Genomic DNA, 23,270 nt, shown 5'->3' on the forward strand with positions numbered 1-23,270 from the left:
TCTTGTCCAAAATGCATTCAATCTGAGGTTTAGTGACCTTAGGTAACTGAGGAACATCAGCACTGTCCTTATGACCTGTTCCTGCATCACAAATATTAGTAGGTGGCTTATATGCATAAAGATCAAAAATATTAAAAATTGGAGAAAGGCCTATGTCTGATGGAAGATCAATATTATATGCATTGTTAATCTCCATACTCTGACATCAAGGACAAAGGGTGTCCTCTAAAACATTGTATGGACTTTGTGTTACCATACATTACTCGGTAATACGAAAAGTCATATCTATAACTAGACCCACATATCCTTCTTTGCAATTCATGACTTCAATATTTACATTAGCACCTATTGTTGTGTACAGCTTACAAGACTGATATATACCAATTCTAGTGTTGCTCTTTTAACATTGGCATCAAATGCACTCCACAAACTGTGGAAATGGCCACAGAATGAGCGAAATCCATCTGGAAAGGTGATGCTCTTAATTTGGAAAGAATTTATGTGTGCTTCTTAGAAAATTGTATTTTAAGTGACTAAGACAGTGATCTTCTCTACAGTCTATTGCCAATCTTCAACCACAAATGCGGCAGCCAACTAGTGGGATTGTGATGACTAATGATATTGGTGCTACGAATCCAAAAGAAGTTGATGCTTGCATAGCTTTGTCTAAGAATGATTCCTATGTAATGTTTGCCTCTAGTGGAAAGGTCTCCTTGTTCAATATGATGACATTCAAGGTGTAATTTTCTTTTGGTGGCCTTTAAGCTTCATTTTTACCTTTATTGTACACCAAGAATGTAAGTGTAACACCCCACTTGGGAACCCAAGAGAAATAAACCTGACATGTTACAATGTTTACTGAACTATTTTTTTTTTAAAGTTTAAACAACATCAAGATAACATGAATGCAGAAGCAATATGAACATACACATCAAATACAGCTAATCGCCTTCTTCTAATTTATGAGTGTTAGAGAGTTTGATTTTAATATTGATTAACATTAATTTTATTAAAGTTTTTAACAATAAACAAATTAAATTTTAAAAAAGCATGTGCCCCACTTAACCTTATTTGGATCGGCAGCCTATTATTATAAATAGGATACTTTTAAAGTTTTATTAAACTTTTATTAATATTTTCATTAAAGTACTATGTTAATAGTCTTTTTAAATATATATTAACTTTTAATTATTATTTCGATTTATAATGTTTATTAATATTTATTAATTAATTTAAAAATACTAATTTAATAAATTTAATAATTAATAAATATTATTAGTTAAAGATTGTTCTTTTTCAATAGTTTTGTTTAATAATTATTTATTACTAATAAGTAATTTATAATGCTAATTATTAATTTATGTGAGTATGGATATAATTATTAATTGATTTAATTAAGATAATTTAATTTAATTTAATTAAGAATGGAAGTTAATTTAATGGAGTTTAAAACTTATTTAATTGTTATTGCTAATAATTAACAATATTGATTTTTTATAAAACTATAGTTATTCTATTTAAAATCAATAAGTCGTTATTAACTAAATAAATGAATGGGTTATTGGATGGAATAAATGGAGAATCTTATAACTTGTAACGTACACTGAAACTTTACTTGTAACCCAATTATGTATTTTAACTATGAAATTGTGATGTTGCTTGTACTATCTATGCTTTTGGATTTTGGAGTCAATTAGGTGTTGATCAGTTTAGGATGTACACCAGAGGTTTTTGTAAGATTTCTTTTATACTATTTATGTGGCTGGATGTCATGATGTGTTTTGTGATTCAAATTGAGATTATATTTATGAGATTTACTTGTGGAGCATTTATGTGTTCTTGGATGGGAGAACCATCTTATTATCAGGTTGCCTATTAAGGAACCGAGTTTGATCATTATGAGTGTTGTAGTATGGGACACAACTGTGTTTTTTATGTGCTTAGGAGAGGTTGTCTAGGTACGTGACTTGGGAGTGGCTTGCAATAGGGGTCTGGGACCCAAAGTGGTCAGTGCCAGGGTAACCTAATGCAAGTTATGTAATAAGTGATAATCTAGTAGTTAAAACTTTTGGGGGCAAAACACACTAAAAAGATAAGTTAGAGATATTTGATCCACCCATGCCTTGAGTGCTTATATAGACTAAGGATGGGAATGGGATGAGTGCCTCATCTTCTTGAGAGGGCTTTCTGGTTTCTACATGTGTGATGTTGAGGGTCCGGGGTTCAGAGTAACAGTCCAGGGTAACTCAACGCTTGAGGGTTTGGGGTCTATTAAGAGATCAGTTCAAGGTAGCTCAAGCATCCATGTGATGACACTCCCTAGTATGTAGCCTGAGTCTCCTCTGTAGATTATGTGTACCACTGGTGGTGTACTTATTGATTGTGTTTATTGTGGTTATTACTTTCATTGATGATGATTGGTGATTCATGGATGATGTACTTTTGACATGTGGTTATTGACTTGAGGAGGATATCTTTCGTTGACTTTATCTTATAATCTTGGTATTTGGTTTATACTTGGTTCGTGTATGATGTTTGGTTATGTGGAGTTGGTATTGGATTGAGTGTTCTTACTTTTGGATTATTTTATCTTCTTGAGTAGCATGTGTTACCTTTGAGGTAGTTTTGGCTATTAGGGGTACCTTGCCTAGGTATGTTTTATGTTTGATAGTCGTTTGTGGATCATTCATTATCTTCCCTGCACGGTGGGAGTGGAAGCCTGACTAGGTAACCACGTGGTCGAGAGATAGTTTCTTCTTACCATTTGGGTTTCCTCCATATTGCAAGCTATTGGATGTTCATTGCAGAAGATGTACCTTTATCATTCTTATTTCTTATCTCAGAGACTTCTTTTCAAATGATGTATATATGTTATCATGTATTCTAATTTATTGTATCTATTTTCACATACCCTGCAACATGTGCAGTGGATGTTATTAATTGGATGTACTTTCATTGTATTGTTTATACTTATGTATTTGCTTATGTGAATATGTATTTGGTATTTCTTTATGATCATGTGACATTGTACTTGAAACTTAAACTAATTAATTTAAAACTATTAAATGTGACTCAACGTAAAGGAACCCTTGAGGAATTGAAAGTAAATCTGTAATTGATTATGTGTATTTTATGTGTATGTTCATATTGCTTCCGCATTCATGTTATCTTGATGTTGTTTAAACTTTTTTTTTTTTTAAATAGTTCAATAAACATTGTAACATGTCAGGTTTATTTCTCTTGGGTTCCCAAGCGAGGTGTTACAGTAAGAGTGCTTGAATGGAGAAATGTTAGATGTGTTTTGATTTCTTTTTGGGAGGTTTCTAGATTTTGTTCTTGCAATCTATTAGTATATCTTTCTTCCTTTGTGATTTATTATTTTGATGCATCACAGAGTATGCTGTCAAAATTCTGTGATCTATGTATCAAACTTTTCTTATCTAGCTTAGTATCTTCAATATATATAATAATTCAAATATTTAAGGTCTATAATGTAGATGTATAGAGTTTGACTACCAAATTTATTTCGAATTTGAATGCTCTTGAAATTGTTTGCATATATTTTATGTGTCAATGTTTTCTATGATCCATTATCACCTTGTCTTTTCTAGATCATTCTTTCAATAATGCATTATAGAGTATGATCCATGTTCTTACAATCCATCCTCAGGATTTTTTTATTTTTTTTAATTCATTATATTGATGGGTGTTTGAACTCTTTGAAAATCTTTATTATAGACCAAGAAAGTAAGACTGCCTAATTTGTTTTTAGATTCAGTTATTTTTATCATTTTTTCTTATCAATATTTTAGATCATGTTCTATGATCTACCATCACAACTTTCGTGTTCTCTAACTTCCTATCTTGATCATGATAGATGATGGAGTATGTGCCATTGCCATAATGTCTTGTTAATAACTCATAAATATTGATGCAAAAGAGATTTACGAAGTCATATCAAAATCTTTGAAATTCATTAAATTCTGAGAAAAATAGTGTACACTAAGTAAACTACTTATAAACAGAATCTTTATTCACTCTGAATTTTCTTTTTTTTTAGTTGATTGTGTATTTTTGTAAACTAAGAATTAGAAATCATAGCTTTATCTATCATCATAACTTTTCTCTTTTCTAGCTCATTATCTTGTCTAATCCATTATAAACCTAACCACACTCATATGAAAAAGTCTTAATTTGTATCTTAAATCGGAAAGCTTGTCGACTTGATTGCAAGTATCTCCAAAATTATATTTATGATCTAGCATGACTTGGTGTTGGCATGTTATGTATAGAATTGAGACTCATATGAATGAAGTGAAATTTGAACTAAGAAAGAAGGAAGGCTATTCTTTATCGGCTAGGGCCACTTATCAAATCATGGCAACTATAGAAAATTGTTGCTCGGTTGCCCAACTAAAGTGGGAGAGGCTAGACTAGAAAGTCATAGCCAGGTAAGGTTTGTTTCTTTTCAAGCTCACTATACTAAATGATACATCATGGCAGTTCTCTTTTTCACTAATTCACTATCTATATTATTCATTCTAAAATATGAATTGCAAAGTCGATGCAAAAATGTTATACACGGTCAAAGTGAATTGTCCTTATTCTATTCATTTTGTTTTGGTGTTTATTTTATAGGAAAAGTATTTGGGGTCATTCAATATGATGACATTGTTCAATATGATGACATTCTAACTTTTGTCTTTTCAAAACTTTTTTAAACTAACCAGGTAAAAATGAAGCTTAAAGGCCACCAAAAGAAAATTACAGGCTTGGCATTTTCACACACTTTGAATGTATTGGTATCTTCTGGGGCCAATGCCCAGGTTTGTCTTCATTTTGTATATCCATTGCCATCTCATTTTGTACATTCACATGTTTATAGATTCAAATTACCAAATGTTTGGCCAATGTTCTGACAGCTCTGTTTCTGGAGCATTGATAGATGGGAGAAGCGAAAGTGAAAAATTTTACAAGTGCAGACAAGAAGATCATCACCACCGGTTGGGGATACAAGAGTACAGTTCCATAATGATCAAGTTCACTTGTTGGTTGTTCATGAGAGCCAACTTGCTATTTATGATGCTTCTAAGTTTGACTGTTTGCATTATGTAAGTCTTTGTCAGAAATTTAGAATTCAATTTAGTAAGTGATAATGATATAAGCTACCTTCTCTATATGAGTGTAAACTGATATCACATTTGTTTGTACTGCAGTGGACACCTCATGATTCTCTATTTGCTCCCATTTCAAGTGCAGTATATTCATGCGATAGCCTTCTCATAGTTGCAGGCTACTATGATGGTGTCATTGGATTATTTGATGCAGAGAGCTTGAGGCCACACTGTCGTATTGCACCTTCTACATATTTAGCTTCAGGCATGAATAGGTAAGTTGGCCCAAGGAGGCAAAATTTATGTTATGTATGGATAAATGGATCCCCAAGTATTTTATGATTTAACTCAAAATGTATCCTTTGATTATTCACGCAGTGTCTATCCTCTAGTAATACATCACATCCATCTGACTCAAATCAGTTCACTCTTGGAATGATTGACAGAGGAGTTTATGTCATTGAGCCTTCAGAATCAACAAGAAAGTGGGGTGTGGGACCTCCTCCAGATAATGGTACCATTGGATCAAATCCAACATTAATCAATCAAGATTTAGAACTAGCTCCAAGGTAGTTCATCATATTAGAATATGGAAAATGGTGCCTTGTACTACCTTTTTATGTTTATCACTTACCTATCTGCAACTCCACAATCGGTGTTGATGACAATCTCTTGCCCTCATCATGCTCCTTTCGATATTTAGTTTTGTAACCTATATATATATATATATATATATATATATATATATATATATATATATATATATATATATATATATATATATATATATATATATATATATATATATATATATATATATCTTCAAGAGCATAGTGCTTCTTTGTGCATAAGTTTGAGCTTTTAGAGAAAATCATTCACTTATGAACATTCCATCAAAGATGATGTATACTGAGGATATGGCTTTTCTAGCTATTAAGTGGAAGTTTCACATTTTTTAAACATTCAAATAACTTTACTTTTATTGATGCAGCTGAACTATGATTGCCTTTTGTGTTCTTGACAAATGGTAAGCTTTCAACTTTTGTGAAGCCATTACGGATGCAAATGAACTACAACTAGTGAGATGTCAATTTTAAGGCAATTTTTGTTACTATAGTATAGTTCAATTGCTAGAAATAGGCTCAGTGATTGATTGTGTTTTAATATTATGTCCTAGATGCTCTTGCCAAGGAATTGATCAACAAGCAGCCAAATAAGGGGTTATAGTTATATATGTGCTCTTATGATGATGTGATTGGGACTATAAGTTTTTTTGTCACAGCTATCTATTATAGAGATTAGTTAGTGTTATTGGCTTTCATTCTTGATAAATAATTCTTTCCTAATTTTATTTTTCCCTGCAGTCTTCACAAGCAATGGTGTCTCAAGAACAAAAATTAAGACGGGTTGTGCCAATTATTGTAAAGGCTTTGTTCTCATAGGAGCCTTTTAAACTTCACAAAATTTGATTCCAAAGCATAATTTCTCAATGGAGACTCAGGATATCGTGCACATTTCTTCCTCCTTCCCATTGTTTTGTATGAAATAAATCATGTGATATGAATGAAAAAATGGTGTGGAGGTAGAAATGTGCACGATACCCTGAGTCTCATGCATTGAGAAATTATGCTTTAGAATCAAATTTTGTGCATTTTAGAAGGCTCCTATGAGAGCAAAGCTTTTCCAATAATTGGCATAGCCCATCTAAATTTCTGCCAAGAATTGGTCTCAATTTCAACCAACATGTCTTCCCTTTGTCATCGAATGTATGGCACCACCGTAGAAAATTAAGGGGTCTTGGTCACAATTTCGACAATGGTTGAAAAGGATCTTGGTCGCAATTTCGACGACAGTTGGTCTTTTTTGCCATCGAATGTTTGGCTTTACCGTCAAAAAATCCTAAAGGGGTCTACGTCAAAATTTTGACCAGCAATGGACGCAAATGAGGAAATAAGCATTTAGGCTAGACTAAGGAAATTGATGAAACTCGCGTCGATAAGTCAACCTTTTTGAAGTCAAAATTTTGATGCATAGTTACTCTGACTAAAAAAGATCGACGATAAGTTTAGTCATCTATTCAACTAACTCTAGTCACAATTTTGACCTTTTCTCGTCGAAATTTAGGGCTAAATTTACTAGTGATAATTTTGTGTTTTGACTTCTAACTTTTTCACTGTGTGAAGATCAGATAAAGTGATCAGATTTCTATGCTGAAATTTTAATGGTATTTTACTTCTCCCTTGCTAAAGAGGGAGTGTTAATTTTTTAGCATCAATAGAAGTAATTAATGTTTATCTGATATACTAATCTGTGTTTATGTTTAACAAACAAAGTTGTTACTATTGATTATTAAATATATATGCATACATACATACATACGTTGTATGTATGTATGTATGTATGTGTTTTGGATAATACACATTTGCAATATAATCATTGGTAGATAACAATATACATATCAACAGTCACATTTATATTGTCACGTTATTATATGTGATCAGGCTCCTTGATGTATCGTACACGGGCACACTTTTGTGTTTTATTTTTCCTTAACTAAACATGACAATAATCATGCCACTAAAGAGACATGACTCTACTTTTCCAAAGGCCGTGTAGAGCCATGACTCTTCGAGGGTCATGACTCTCGACCTTGTATATAAAGAAAGTGTAGATCGTTGAATAACATCATCAATCCACGGCATTTTGTCTCAGCAGTCTACATCCAATTTTTCATAAACACTTCTCCATCATATCTAATTTGTAGGGATATCAAGAATTCATCTCAAATCATCAGCAATAGAAGATAAGGAAGTTGAATATGAACCCACAGTCCTAGAGATCTACAATATTCAAAGAACAAGGCTGCTCAACAATAATACAAGTAAGAGTTACATTATTCTTGTAGTAATTTTTTTATCTATTAGAGATCAAATAAAACTAATAGCTTCTTCATAGGTACCAAAGTATGGTGCCTTAGGATCCACTGGCTCATTGACAAGAGCCTCAATTATGTCTCTTGTATCATCAATGTTCACCTCATATAAAAGAGGTTTCACCCATGCCACCCTTCGCCTAATTGCTTGTATATGCACCTTTTCACTATCCACAAGGAAGCATATATCTTGCTCATAATCATCAACTAGGTGTTCGGGTATCCTGAATCTGCTCTGCATTCTCTCCTTGAATGTCTCAAAATATGCATCCATGATGCCCTCAAAATTTTCTCCTATATCATCTATGAATTCATTTACCTGATATACAATAGGTATATCCTTCTTCCAAACCACAGTGCCCTTGAAAGGAAAGAATTTTTGTACATAAAAGAATAGATGGGTCAAGAGTGATCCAAACTTACAAGGATTAGTCTTTGACGCTCGAATGCTCTCCATGTTCTTTCTCAATTGGTTCAGCTACAACTCGGCAAGGTCAAATGACAAATTATTCTTGACCACTTTGAATGCTAGATCAACAACTTCACAAGGAATGTTGTTTAATTTGCTCAAAATGTAAATTTTGTGGGCAATTACATGTATCCTAAACTTAATGTCCATGTCTGTGACTCCATTCAACTGCATACCTCTTCCATCCCACTCGGAAAGAGTCTTCTTTGCTAATTCAACCTAACATAGGGTTTTGACAGTTTTTGCCTTGTTGGTCATAGGTAACCCTGTAATCCTATCTATCATCTTCTTTGTGATCAAAATAGGTTGATCGAGCCATAGTTTAATGTCGTAAACTCTTTTGAGAATAAACCTAATCCACTTTTATTGAAAGTCCCTCGGCATGTGCAAGATATGGGTTAGACCCATTGCTTCCAAATACTTGTGCTTGGGTTTCAAACTTCCATCCAAACAATGCTTCATATGCCTAGTTCAACACTAGGGTTCCTAATTCCTGAATTGAACAATGATAAAATGACTAGATGTCATGAATTAGCAGCACCTTTGTGGGATTTGAGATTGTGCTCCAACTAGATCAAGTTCTTCCGCAATCGCTGAACACAATTTGAATGTTGGGGCTTCTTGTTCAACACCTCAGACCAACATTTTGAACCTTTCTTCACATTGCTACTAGAGGAAGATGTCATTTCACTCGGTGATGCAAGGATTAATTTTGACAAATCTTCTTGAAATCATTAGGGGCTCAAGGATGCTCTTCACTCTTTGCTCTGAAATTTGTGGTGAAATAATAACCTTCAATTTATTTCTTTTAACCAAATTTAGTATTTAAGTTGCCATTAATGCATCGTACAATAGTTAGCTCAGTAACAGTTATCCAACTTAGCAGATTCCTTCAAACTCAGTAACTCGGTAAAATCTTCAACTCAGTAAGAACTTCAACTTGGTAAGAACTCTGAACTTGGTAGAGTCTCCAAATCGATTGAGTCTTTAACTTGGTAGAGTCTCCAACTTGGTATAGTCTTCAACTTGCCATCTGTATCCAAGCCCAGTTGGGTCATGCAACATGACCTTTCTCGATAAGGTCTTGTAACCCAACCTTGCTTGGTAAGGTCTTGCAACCTGACCTTTCTCAGTAAGGTCTAAGAAATTACTTTAGTTATCATCCAATTTGGTGATCCAGTGCATCTAAAATGTTGAGTTAGACCTTCTTTCTTGCTGACTAGAACTGATATGAGATGTCTCCTTCTAAATCATAGTTCTAGTAATCTCCATAGATAACTAGTTTGAAATGGTTGAGCCACCCAACTCATTGACTTGAGTGTCAACATTTTCATGACTTTGACTTGCATTCTCTAGAGATTTCCTTGTCCATTGCTACCTCATTTGACTTCTAGTATTGTCATCTTTTGTTTTTGTCTCATCTTCAACTTTACCTCAGTTCATGTTGTTTCTAGCTAGATATCTAAGTTCTGTGCATACAAAGAATATCTTTGTAGGGTCTCTCTTCCTCATGTGAGTTCTTATGCAATTTTCTCCAATGTGCCCATACTCACCACAATAGGGACATCTGCACCATGTGTTATAATCCCAACCAAATATGGCTTTGGCTATTTGTTCTATTGGGTTCCATTTCTTGGTCTTACATTCTAAAGATTTGTGCCCTTGTTTGTTGCAATTGAAAACAATTTCCTTCAAACTTGGTTTTTTCTATGCATTCACTAGCTCTATGTCCATGTTTGTTACAACTGTAACACTTTCTATTGAATATTGGTTTACCATTGCTCCAACACTTGTGATGTATGCCCTATTTTTCCACAATGATTACAAGTAGGCCTTTTGTTCTTTTGAGCTCCTTGTTGAGATGATTCACCTTCATTTGTATAACCTGATCCTACTTTGCCTTTGTGTCTAAATTGGTTTTGCTCATTCAGTTGATTCATGCTTTCTTGAGATTTCATCCTCTCATTGGTTTTCTTTTCCATGTTGAGATCATTCTACAAACTTTCATTCTTTGTCCTCAAGTTGATAAGCTCTTGATTTGCATCATTGAGTTCATCAATCAAATTTGTTTTTTGAAGAGGTAGCTAATGAATTGCATTGTCCTTTTCTTCTATCTTTTCAATTAGCAATCTCTTCTCTTCTTTGGTTGTGTTCTTTTGTTTCATGTTTTCACACATTCTGACTGATTGAATTTCTTGCTCTCTTTTCAGCTTTCTGATTTCTTCATGAAGAGTGAGATTCTTTTCAAGTAGGTCTTTGATTGTTGCATCAGCTTCATCTAAACTTTTATCTTGGTATATGTCTTCAATTATTTCTTCAATGTAAAGATTGCCATTCATTTGTGTTGCTAGTTCTTTCCTTCTTTGCAAAGATTGAGAGAGTTGCTCCTTCATTTTTTTGAATTGATCCATGGCTAATTGTAGATCCAACTTTTCATTTTCAATAGCTTTCTCCAGTCTATATACTTTCATTGCCTCTGATCTTTTCTCAAGCTGCTAAACTTCTGATGTGAGAACCAATGCTCTGATACCAATTCTTGGAAATGTAGTATAGACTAGGTGACTGAGAGGGGGGGTGGGGAGGTGAATCAGGAACCAATAAAACTTATACTTTAATTCACCAATTAAACCTTCACATTATAATCTAGTCTAATTGTATGCATGAAAGACAGAAAGCAATAAAACATTCATAACACTTGACACAATATTTGGTAATCCAGAAACCTTCCAAATAGAAAGTAAAAGTGGGATGGGGATGATATCCACAAGCTTTAATACTACAGTATAAAGTTAGCCTATTAGAGCTTACAATTGATCATTTCTGCTAATCTTCCTTGTTAGGAGCAAGAAGGATTGTTAGATCCACCTTGTGAAAGGATTTATACAATACAATTAAGTATGCACTCGGTTAGGAGATTTTGCATAGGACTATTAAATCCACTTTGTTAAAGGATTTGACTAATGCACCTGTTAGGATGAATCAGTGGCTGATCTTTGATCTACAACTAGGTTTTCATAATGAGATTCCTTTAATGTAAACTAATCACCTATAAGACTCTACTTTTCCTTATATTTTTTGTATCCTTCTTCTAATTTGCACTCGTGCTTCTTCTTATTCTTGTTACTTATTACTCATTTGGATATAAAAATGTAGGGCCCATTTGCCGTTGCACCAAAAGCCATGACTATTAGTGAACATGGAACACCACATAATTAACCACCTATGGGCAGGGAAGCGTGTCGCATCACCCAACAATCTCCCCCTCGACGCGCATACCAGGTGCTTACGCGGGTCGGGAAGGCACCGAGGAGATTTGAACCCATGACCAGGCCAAAACCAGGCTATGATACCAATTGTAGGGCCCATTTGTCGTTGCACCAAAAGCCATGACTATTAGTGAACATGGAACACCACATAATTAACCACCTGTGGGCAGGGGAGCGTGTCACATCACCCAACAAAAAAGATATGTTACATATATACCGATCCAAATCATTACCTTCTGGAGTCAACTACAATACCAAATTCATCATAATTCACCAAGTCAACTCACTACTGAAAATCGGTTCCTAAAGACCACTCAAGTGATATCCTGACACTTGGCAACACAGTCAACTCAGCAAGCTTTGGCACTTAGTTGACACTAGTGCTCGGTCTACATTGATCACTTAGGAGTAGTCACAAACTCCATTAGCACTTGGTGACTTGGCGAACACTAGAGAACTTGATAAACAATGAAGGGCTCGGTTGACACTATAGCTCGGTCAACACTACCTTCATTCTACTTCATTAACATTGCCAGCTCGATAGACACTGATAAGCTCGGTTAACACTACTTCTTGCATGGTTTACACTGATGAGCTCGATAGACTCTGCAAAGCTCAGTAGACTCTGCTATCTGTATGTGATGCTCGATAGCAAATGTAAAGCTCAGCATACACTGCTATTTGTATGTGAGGCTCGGTAGCAACTATAAAACTCAGTAGCAATGTAATCAATCAATCTAATTAACTTTTTAGTCACTAATTGACAAATGATTTGACCATAAGGTCAACAGTGTGAATATCAACATCAAATTAGTGATGACCAAAGACAATGTTAGATATGTTGGAGAAAATAAAGGCTATTTCTTTTCATGAAAATATCTGGACATATAATTTAACAAATTTGGTTTTTTTTTTTTTTATTAAGGTGAAAGCAGGTTTTGAAGGAACCCCCAAACCATTTACAACTACTCTACGAGGAGATAATCAACTAAGCATTACCAATGAGATCAACTATCGAGATATGGCAACAACCCAAAACAAAGGTTAAAAGAAGAGCCCCATAATAGTAGACCAAATGAGACCGACATATCCAAAATAAAAGAATGAAGTCTCAATCTCCCCCAAGAGAATCAAAAAAAACCTCAACCAAAAGAAAATTGGTTATTACTAGTTTGTGTGAATGCCAATTTAATGAGGGCAATCACTAAACACTATAATCTTGAGAAGACTTCCCTTTTCAATACAAAAGAAAAATTTCTCATTAAAAAAAACAAATATGATGATAGCAAATAAGAAGAGAAAATTGCCTAATTTTAGGATATAAGAACTAAGAAAAGGATAAAGAAGACTCATTGAGAAAATGTAAGAACCCTATTATGAGATTTAGACAATTGTTTCATCGAAGTGTATTTTATCCGTGTTAACTTTTAAGCCTTGATTATGAATACATGATACAAATTCTTTTGGTAGTCCCCGTTGTAAATGTATAGTTTTATGAGAAAACTGCACCCTTTGGTTATATTGCAAGTATTTCATAAAATATGCACAAGTCCTAGCCTAATATTGAGATGGATCCTGTAATGGTGCAAATAAAGTGGCACTTTATTTTGTTTCATGTCATTTTTTGTTATTCTTTGACTATATGGAATTTGTGACTTGAGGTTAGGTTAGAGGAAGATGATAATATTCTACAAGAACCATTAGAGATTTATAATTTGCATATAGACAATATGAGACAATTCACTGTGCAATTCTTGAAGAATACTTAGTCAAAGAAGTATACTTAGGTCAGCCTATGGATTGAAGGTTCTTAGAGAAAGTGAAAACATGTTTGTGGCCCAAAGAGCTTCTATCCAAGAAAAAAATAACTCAAGATTCGGGCAAATGATTTCTTTGCTAGCATATCACAACTATTAAGGAATATTGTTTGCTAGTAGCAACCGTATGCCACCAAAATCTCTTCCTAGTAGAATTTCATTTTAGAACTCATTTTGGAAATAAATAAAGCTAAAGATGAAAGGACTCACTTGAGAATTGCCAAAATTGTATTTGTATGCCTTCATCACTTGTTTTCTTAGCTTTCAATGTATCAACCAAACAAGGGCCAACAAACATTTGAGATACTAAACCACCAAGACCATTTGATCCACAATTCTTTATAGATTACTTCAACACACCATACTAAATGTCTAGCTTTATGCACCAATTTGATGAAATAGAGATATGCCACCAAAATATCTTCCTAATAGAATTTCATGTTAGATCTCATTTTGTAAATGAATAGAGATAAAAATGATAAGACTCACTTGAGGATTGTTAAGAAAAAAATTTGTATGCCTTCATCACTTGTTTCTTAGCTTTCCATGTATCAACCAAACAATTGCCAATAAATATGTGAGATATTAAACAACCTAGACCATTTGATTACCAATTCTTTATACATTACTTCAACACACAATACCTAATGTCTATCTTTATGCACAATTTTTGATGAAATAGAGGACCAAACAAAAAATTGTTGCACATAATTGAAAGTGACTAAAAATAAAAATAAATAAATAACCAAACTAAAATTAAACTTCAAGGGGACAAAGCACTGGAGAAGACCCAAAATATACAAAGATCATGTGATGAAGTTTACAATTATGTTCTTACAAAAAGAATGATGTCAACTATTTACAAACATCATTTGAAGAAGGATCAAAATTCCTTCAAGTACTCCTACACTCCTTGCTTCATCAATTCCCTCTACATCATCACCTACATTGGTTCCAAAGATTCGTATACTCATGTCTCCCAACAAACACTATCTTCTACAAAAGAAGTTGTGGTTGAATTTCCAACAATTGAGTTGAGGTTAACATAAGTGGAAAGGATGTGAAAAATGAATTTGATCATAAGGATAAAATTGTGGTTGAACCTCTACCTATGAAAATTACATTGCTTAGTTACAAACAAGGAGGAGATCTTGGTGGTGATTTGAGGGAACTGGGTTTTTCAAGTCAATTTATAGATAGTGATGATTTTATTCAAACTTAGTATTCAAACAATTCTTATGTAAGATTGAAGGACAAATGTATCAAAAAGGATTGAGAATAAATTAGGAAACATATCAAAACAAAACGAAAGTTGCAGATTAGGTTTGAGTAAGGGTGCACAAGGAAATTACTAACATGAAATCTTAGAAGGGGCAAGAAATAGTCAGCGAGAATGGTATACTATTGTTGAAAGGCTAAGATATTTCCTCTAGCATTTCTTTTTATACACACATGAAGTAGCATGAAATGAACTCTTAGATCTCAAATGAGGAGGTCCATGACTTGTACTTTTGATCAATATCTAACCAAAGGCATGGTGTCTTAGTTCTTTGATCAATCTTCCTCAATAGCAACCAGCCCCAAGTGGTGAGAGACCCAAGTGATGAATTATTAAACAGCTTTATTGTTACTAGATGTAGTGATACCACTATGTCACAAGAAGCATAACTGATAACGCACTCTTCTATGTTTTCTTAAGTTACAACCAATAGGTTAACGAGGGATGGTCAACAAGTAGATGTCATAAACCTACATTTTTTATTTAGTTAAATTTTCTGTCCATTTTTCTAGAATTTGCACCATGTAGTCAAGCTATTAATTTAGTTCAATTCTTATTGTTGTAATTTTTTAGCTTAAAAACTTGCAAAATGTTTTTTTTTTCCTATCGTTGGAAGGTAGACGATCATCATCTTTCATATTCACATACTGCGTAAAATAGTTAGTTGAGTAGGGCAAAGAGCACCCACTTACCTTACCTTACCCTCCCAGGGCCCTAGCCCTTTCCTAGAAACCGATTCCAATGGGGAAATCTTCAATTGAGAAATATTCACCTTATAATTGTCATACTTGGAAGACTAGGATAGCTTGATTACTTCAATACCACATTTTATAGTCCTTTTTAACTAAGACCTAACAAAACTTGACTTTTCAATTCTTGATCCTTTAGCATAAGGACAACATACATTAGCCTATGGTTTTCTTTGACATGCATGTTTCAAACAATTGTCTATTTTATCATGATTCATGTCCCACTTGTCAAGCTATGTGACTCAAATTAAAGGATCGTGTCAAGGGTATTAATAAGTTTTGTGGACATTGTGACATCTTTGGTACCTAATTCCTTCTCCTCTATTAACGAATTAAAGATGAAGTTCAAATCATCAAATCAGTTGGACAGAGTCATGGAAAGGATAAGATAAGCAAATACCATATCTTTTTGTTTTTGTCAAAGCTTTGAGGCCTATATTAGTTCTTTGCTTCCATATTTTATTCCACCATGGATCTTTTACATCTTGCATACACTATGCCTTTATTTGATGTGTTTTCTAAATCACTAAAATGGGAGGGGGGCAATTTCATACATATTGATTTACTTTGTAGTTTTAAATCATACTCTTTGGTTTCTTAGTCATTTATAGGGAAATAAAAGAAGCAAATAGTTGCAAACATGGACCAGTATGGTCATTGATGTCAAAATATTCATTGATTGATATATTGTGGCTATACAATAGATCAAGTATGCAATAATATTTTTGTTGTGTCTAGCCTATAGAATAGTACCACGTTTCTCTACATATGAAACTAAAGTTTCATGGTTTGCAAGTTAGATCGATGATAATGCATGGTCTATATGTTTAACATTTCATGTCACAACAACAGAGACAAAAAATATAGCATTTTATAAAGTAGCATTGCTTGTCAAGATAGTTCTCAATTATCCACCACACTACTCATACTATGTTCTTGCAGTTTTGGGGGATAGTCATATTTGTCTATATATTATAAGTCTTCAAAGTTGCATATTGCAAGTATGAACACAATTATTTTTTGTTAAGGAAAAAAAAAGTTTTGAAGGGACTTGAAACCCTTTACATTAATATTACAAAAGATGTAACATCATAGCCCACCAAAACATATTAAAAAAGAGACAAAACCACAACATGGGTTTTACCAACAAGTTCTCACAACCTAAAACAAGTGTTATACAAAAATCAGCAAGCAACCAAAAACCAAAGAAAGGACCAAAGAAAACTAAAATCCTAAGCATCAACAACTAGGGACCATCAAGATTTACCTTTAGTATTGCCATGTGAAAACGAAGAGTAATGTCAAAAGAGGGCGTAGATGTCTTAGCTTTCTTACCCTTAACAATTATCCAACCCTCTTCCACCTTTGTGGCTGCATCATACCAATCTGACAAACCCAATATCGATACACCATGATCTTGAGAAAGAACACCTAAAGAGAGAATGTCACCATCTCAAAGTCATTTCATGTTTTCTCCCTACAGGCAAAGCATCAACATGGATGCTACTAAAGTGATAGCCCTATACAATTATACTTAGATGTTGGGGGCCCAATCCCATGCTAAGGAAACAACAAGAGGGACTTGATATTGCAATCCAATTTTAACAAACACTCCACATGAAACCAAGTTAGTCTAAGAAGAAACTATAATATCTTGCATTATCACTTGAGATAAGCTCCTATGAAGTTTAGATTTATTTCCAACTGTGTAATGTTTTTTTGAAGCACCTTTCCACCATCATGAAGTAAATAAAACCTTCTTTTTGAACCCATAGTTCTCAGGCTGATAACTAGTTTTGAAACATCTTCTACACCTAAATGGAATCCCTTCATAGTCCAAAGGTTGAACCCAACTGCCCTTAGAAAACTTGATTAAGTTCTCAGCAACCCTTTATAAACAAAAATGCAAGAATATGAACCTAATTGATAAGTAGGAGATAATTTCCACAGCTAGTCAAATTGTGATATGAATATCAAGATTTAACTGTGTGATTTTGAGTCAAACTCGAGCGCGCTCAGGCTGGAGTAGTACTGGGATGGGTGACCTCCCGGGAAGTCTCGGTGCTTCACCCCTGTGAGCATCACCTAGATCCAATGAGTGCTAAGTGTTCCATTTATTGTCATGAGAGATGGATTCATGTTGAATCACTACTCATCAAACATGGGTCATCGAGTTTGACTCAAAATCACACAGTTAAATCCTGATATTCATATCACAATGAACCTAATTGTTATATCTCAAGATTGCATTGACTAATTTCCAAGTGATACTAGAGTTTTCAATATTGGTTTGTTGTTCCAACTCAAATGAATGTGGAAGTGTGAAACAATATTATTAAAATGTTGTTGACCATCATCTCATGTACTTATCCATTATAAATACGAATAGCCATTGAGAAATGCATAGAAGGCATGGCAATGCAATAATTCAAACATTAGAGAATATTGTAAGTTTATGTCAAGGGCGAAATTTATTTGGACCGAGTAAAAATAAATTTGAAATCTATAATTAATGCTTTCAATTTTTTTGCAATAATATAAGTGTCGACAATGAGGCATTTCATGGTATGTGTGATATTTTTAATAGATACAAGCACTTACTGTTTTAGATTAGTAGATACATAGATCTCCACATTAATAACTAGATCCCATAAAATTATATATATTATAAAACAAAAAACAAAAAAAATTGCTATGGTGTTAATTGCAAATGCACCTAATTTCATTATTCAGTATTCCTTCCACTTTCTCTTGCACATTTATGCAAGTACAAGAAGAACACATTGCCATATGGATTATTAACATTGGAAGACAAAAAGCTTTACTAGATTAAAGAATTTAACCCAACCGAGAACATGGCAAGAAAGCTTATCCCTGCTATTAAAGGTAAGGCAAGGTGGTTAGTGTCACAATTGAGAACAGGGTCTCATCACCTTAAACGCAAGATGGGTGGATGGAACACCCAAAGAGGCTTGGGAGAAGAGAACACGTCTGTTTGGTAGGACAAGAGCAATTGAAATTAAATGGCATTTTCACTTTGAATGCACAACATACGACAACATCTGAACATATTATGATTCATCCTTAAAGAGAACAGCATGCATAGCTTATTTGAAGTTGACAAGATTAACCAAAATGCTAGATTTTTTGTTAAGATACATAGTAGAAGATAGAAAATTTAGAAAAGAATATGAAAATTGCTAAGTGTAGCATTCCTTTGGTCCATTAGATTCCCTAGTCCGGTGGATGTCATTAAAATCATTCGTTGATTCATTCAATATGCAGGTGCCCACAGCCCTCCCAATTGATTGACCTTCAAGAAAAGGCATAGAGGTACACCACCCATTTAGAAACATTATTATCAACCTTTACTTAACAAGATGTTAGTGTGCAATGGTCCTCACCAAAGTAGAAAAATTTAAACAATGCTTGTGCACACCTCATTCAATCCATCTAGTACCACTCCTAATTAGCTAGGGGCAAGTATAGGCGTAGACATGTCTTTGCACATAAATGCATATAGGTGGGTCTATGTTTGTTTGATGGGTGTCTCGTCCAATCTACCTAGGACTACAGGCACGTGTTATGTGCATGCATGAGATCTCTGGATAGGTAGGTGAGTCTGACATCCATAGAAATCTGCAAGCACTAAAGTTTCTAAACTTTATTATTTTGAGTGCAAGTCATAAGCAACCAAATTATCATGTTTTTACACAAATACCTTAACTATGTTTTCCCGTGGAAAACAAGAGAGTTTCTGCAGATCCTATTATGTTTGTTAATGATAAAAAACGGCTAGAGGATAAAAATCCCAAGCCAAACAGAGCTAGTATGAGTTTTCAATTCTCTTAATCTTGTGATTATTCGCCTTATTACCCAAGTTTAAGGCTGTTAAAAGAAGAAATGCTTACTCATGAATGATAGACATTGAAGTGGCGAGTTTACAAAAAAATCTTCTCAAGTAAAAGATGACCAACAAATAAATATTCACTTAAATAACATCACACCATGAAATCAGATTCAATCTATCATGCAAGCTGATTTTCCCTTCGATCTCTAGCCAAAATAGTATGTTTACTTTTTCAAACTTGTTTATCAGAGTATAAATATGATAAACTGATATTATTCGATCATACATTTTTTCAATTGATCTATGCGTTTACGCAAGTCCAATACTTGGGGTTGTGTTTACTTGGCCCAAACTTTTGTTGAGCACAATGCCCGCCGAAAATGAACCCTCAAGTCTTCTTTGCACTTGAGCATTGTATATTTGTAGTTCATGGTATTGTTTATTAATATTTTGTACCACGCACTGGGTGTTTTGTTTCGTACAGATGGACCGCCAAATCAGGCCTGCACACACTGGCTAAGGAGCTGGTTAAGCCCCTTGCTCCTTTTCATTGGCATGCTACCCAAGATCATTTTGTGATCCATTTTGGTTGGATAATTTTAAGCATGAGGGTTGCAATTGGGTACTTTGTTCTATCAGAACTTTATCAGGCACAGATGTAATGATGAATAAAAAAGATCACGTAGCTTTAGATGTTATCTAATGATGATTTTGTGTTTAAAAATTGTCGATCGCTCGCAGCTATAGGCCAGTGACAATCAAATTACATCAGTGATCCCCGGAACATGGGGAATTTTAGGCTCTGGTTTCTTGATTTTGTCAACCACAATTGCCTGAGTTGTAAGGATCATGCCTGCAACCGAAGCCGCATTCTGTAGAGCGCATCTTGCAACCTTGGTAGGGTCAACGACTCCGCCATCAACAAGATTTTCATATGTGTATGTCATTGAATTATATCCCATCTCCCAGCTGGAAGATAAAATCTTTGCCACTACAGTTTCACCCTCAACACCAGCATTATTTGCAATCAATTTTGCAGGAGCCAATAGTGCCTGCAACAAAAATTGTATAAGAATAATAACTGAAATTTCTAAAAATACTTGGACTTGCAAACGTAACTGAAAAGCAGCATAATTTGAATGTTTATTTTATAACTTGGACTATAAATTCCTCACAATGTAATGCTCATCGAAGTACACAAAATAGTTCTCACGAGAAAATAATAGCTATGAAATGCACCTTCTGTACAATGTCAGCCCCAAGACGCTCTTCAGGGCTATCAATAGATTCTTTTATGAATGGCACATAAGAGGAGAGATGCACGTAAGTAGCCCCACCACCCGGCACAATACCTTCCTCAATAGCTGCAAATGTTGCATTCTTTGCATCCTCAATTTTAAGTTTTCTATCCTCAAGTTCAGCTTCAGTGGAAGCTCCAACCTGAAATAAACAATGTGCTTTTAGTTAGTGCAGTTCAAATATCAACAAAAATTGCTTCAGGTCTACACTGCCACTGTGATGTGCATTCAAAAAGTGTAAAATTTCCATACAGAACACTCTATTGGGCAAAAAGAATAATACAAATGTACCTTAATCACAGCCACTCCTCCACAGAGCTTTGCAATTCTCTCTGATAGTTTATCTCTAAGATAGGATGAATCAGCCTTTGCTAGTTCATTCTTGATATGAGCAATCCTTGCATCAACTTCATCTTTGGTAGCTTCATCAGCAATAATGGTTGTTGACGTTTTGGTTACTTTAATTTTTCTTGCAATACCTAGCTGCTCAATAGAGACATTCTTAAGAGTATAGCCCAGTTCACCGGCCAGAAAATCCGCACCTATCAAAAACAAATATATCCAATGAAAGCCTAACCAAGAGGAAACTGGAAATTATCAAGTTCATGTAAAATTTGAATTATATTAGCTTTTAGACTTGGTGGTAATTAATAATTATCTGTCTCATGTAGGATTATACACTTAGTGAGGTCGTGATGCCAGCAAAGGTCCCTGCTCACCTCGTAAAACCACTGTCAATGGAATAATCTTCAATTTATTAGTATAATATTTTAGACCTGGGACATAATATAAGTGACTCCCGGCATGAGCTATTAGTATTAGCAGCAAAGGATGCCCCACACACAAAATGGCTCTACAACAATGTGCTTCTGTATTGGTCATCCACATCCAAGAACAAAGAGATAACCCCAGATCCTTCTACAAGATTGTCAAATTAAACAGATTGTCCTTATCTGCTAAGGCAATAATTTACCTCCGAAGTCGAGCAGAACCTGTAGAGCAGATCCTCACCATTGACTACAAACGCATTAACCTGTAGAGGTAAAAAGATCAACTAGAAGCTAATAACAGCACATTGTGCTGCCAAAACCATGGATCTATCTTGCATTCCATATTACAATGGCTGCCCATGCACTGCCATTTCCCAAAGAAGACATCTATGATGTTCATAGTACATACAGGTGAGTATGAGCTGCTCTAACAACAAGAAGCATCAAATACACCAGCATGGACAGGCCAAAAGATATGCCACCATTTTGCTATGCATTATAGACGTTCACTTTTCTTTTCCTAATTTTACCATGTTGTTTCTCTTGCGGCTAATTGTGTATGTGTGATGCCACTATTGTTTCCAATAACCTTTGTATATACAAACATTATCTTGGTCTTTTACTAAATGGGCGACCCCCTTGCTATTACGGAAGTAATTGGAAAATATTTGCTTGTTATTAACAGAGACCAAGAGGTCATTATATACAAAAGAATGGAACGATGTTTCCTTAGAAAATGATCATAAAGAATAGAAACATTCTATTCTAGCTGAAAGAAAGCTAAAAAAGCTACAGCTAACTAAAGCTAACAATAGATTACCATTAACTATTAATAGATGATTATCTATTATCGTAATACCCTCCCTTAATAGTTAATCTATCTACAACACCAAGCTGTCCTCTAAATTTGACAAAAGTATCTGGACCAAGAGGCTTGGTGAGAATGTTTGCAATCTGATCTGTGGTAGGAACATACTGCAAATCTATTGTCCCGTCTTCAACCAATTGTCATATGTAGTGACAATGAACATCCACAAGCTTGGTTCGTTCATGGAACACTAGATTTCAGGCTAACTTGATAACGCCTTCATTATCAACAAACTGAGCAGTCAGTCATGCTGGTGACATCTACATATCCCCAAGCATTCAATGAAGCCAAATAGCTTCACATCCTGCCTTAATAGTCCCTCTATATTCGGCCTCTGTAGAGGAGAGAGAAATTGCCTGTTGCCTCTTACTAGTCCATGTGACGGCACCGGATCCCAAACTGATAACATATCCAGAAGTTGACATTTTATCATCAACAGAGCTTGCCCAATCTAAATCAATGAACCCACTGAGTCTAGGATTAGAACTTCGAGAGTAAGAAGTCCATACTCTGAAGTGCCAATGCCTTTCACATAACGAAGCACACGCTTTGTTGCCATCCAATGATCAGCCTTAGGAGTTGTCACAAAGCATGAGATGTAGATGATGTCAGTAGCAAAGAGGTAGATGAGGTTACCTACTAGTTGCATGTAGTATCATCAACGAAGCCAAATAGCTGGTGAGATCTGCATATCCCCAAGCATTCGACGAAGCCAAACAGCTTTACATCCTACCTTAAAAATCCCTTTCTATTCAACCTCTATAGAGGAGAGAGAAACTGTCTGTTGCTTCTTACTGATCCATTTGACGACACCAGATCCCAAACTAAACACATATCCAAAAGTTGACTTTTTATCGT

General features: G+C 34.6%; 1 protein-coding gene across 1 annotated transcript in view; it reads right to left on the bottom strand.

Annotated features, from left to right (window-relative positions):
- Nucleotides 1-19,681: 19,681 nt before the first annotated feature.
- Nucleotides 19,682-23,270, bottom strand: part of LOC149530759 (ruBisCO large subunit-binding protein subunit alpha-like) — a 42,381-nt gene continuing 38,792 nt past the window's right edge. The window contains exons 7-9 of the mRNA XM_089811663.1: nt 21,066-21,316; nt 20,716-20,916; nt 19,682-20,528 (exon numbers count right to left, since the gene is read on the bottom strand). Coding sequence (XP_089667789.1) covers nt 20,235-20,528; nt 20,716-20,916; nt 21,066-21,316 — 746 coding nt within the window. The 3' untranslated portion in view covers nt 19,682-20,234. The remainder of the gene's footprint in view (nt 20,529-20,715; nt 20,917-21,065; nt 21,317-23,270) is intronic.

Source organism: Cupressus sempervirens, chromosome 11 (genome assembly GCF_028749045.1).
Source record: "Cupressus sempervirens isolate cs-2001-9-10 chromosome 11, ASM2874904v1, whole genome shotgun sequence".
Classification (NCBI taxonomy): domain Eukaryota; kingdom Viridiplantae; phylum Streptophyta; class Pinopsida; order Cupressales; family Cupressaceae; genus Cupressus; species Cupressus sempervirens.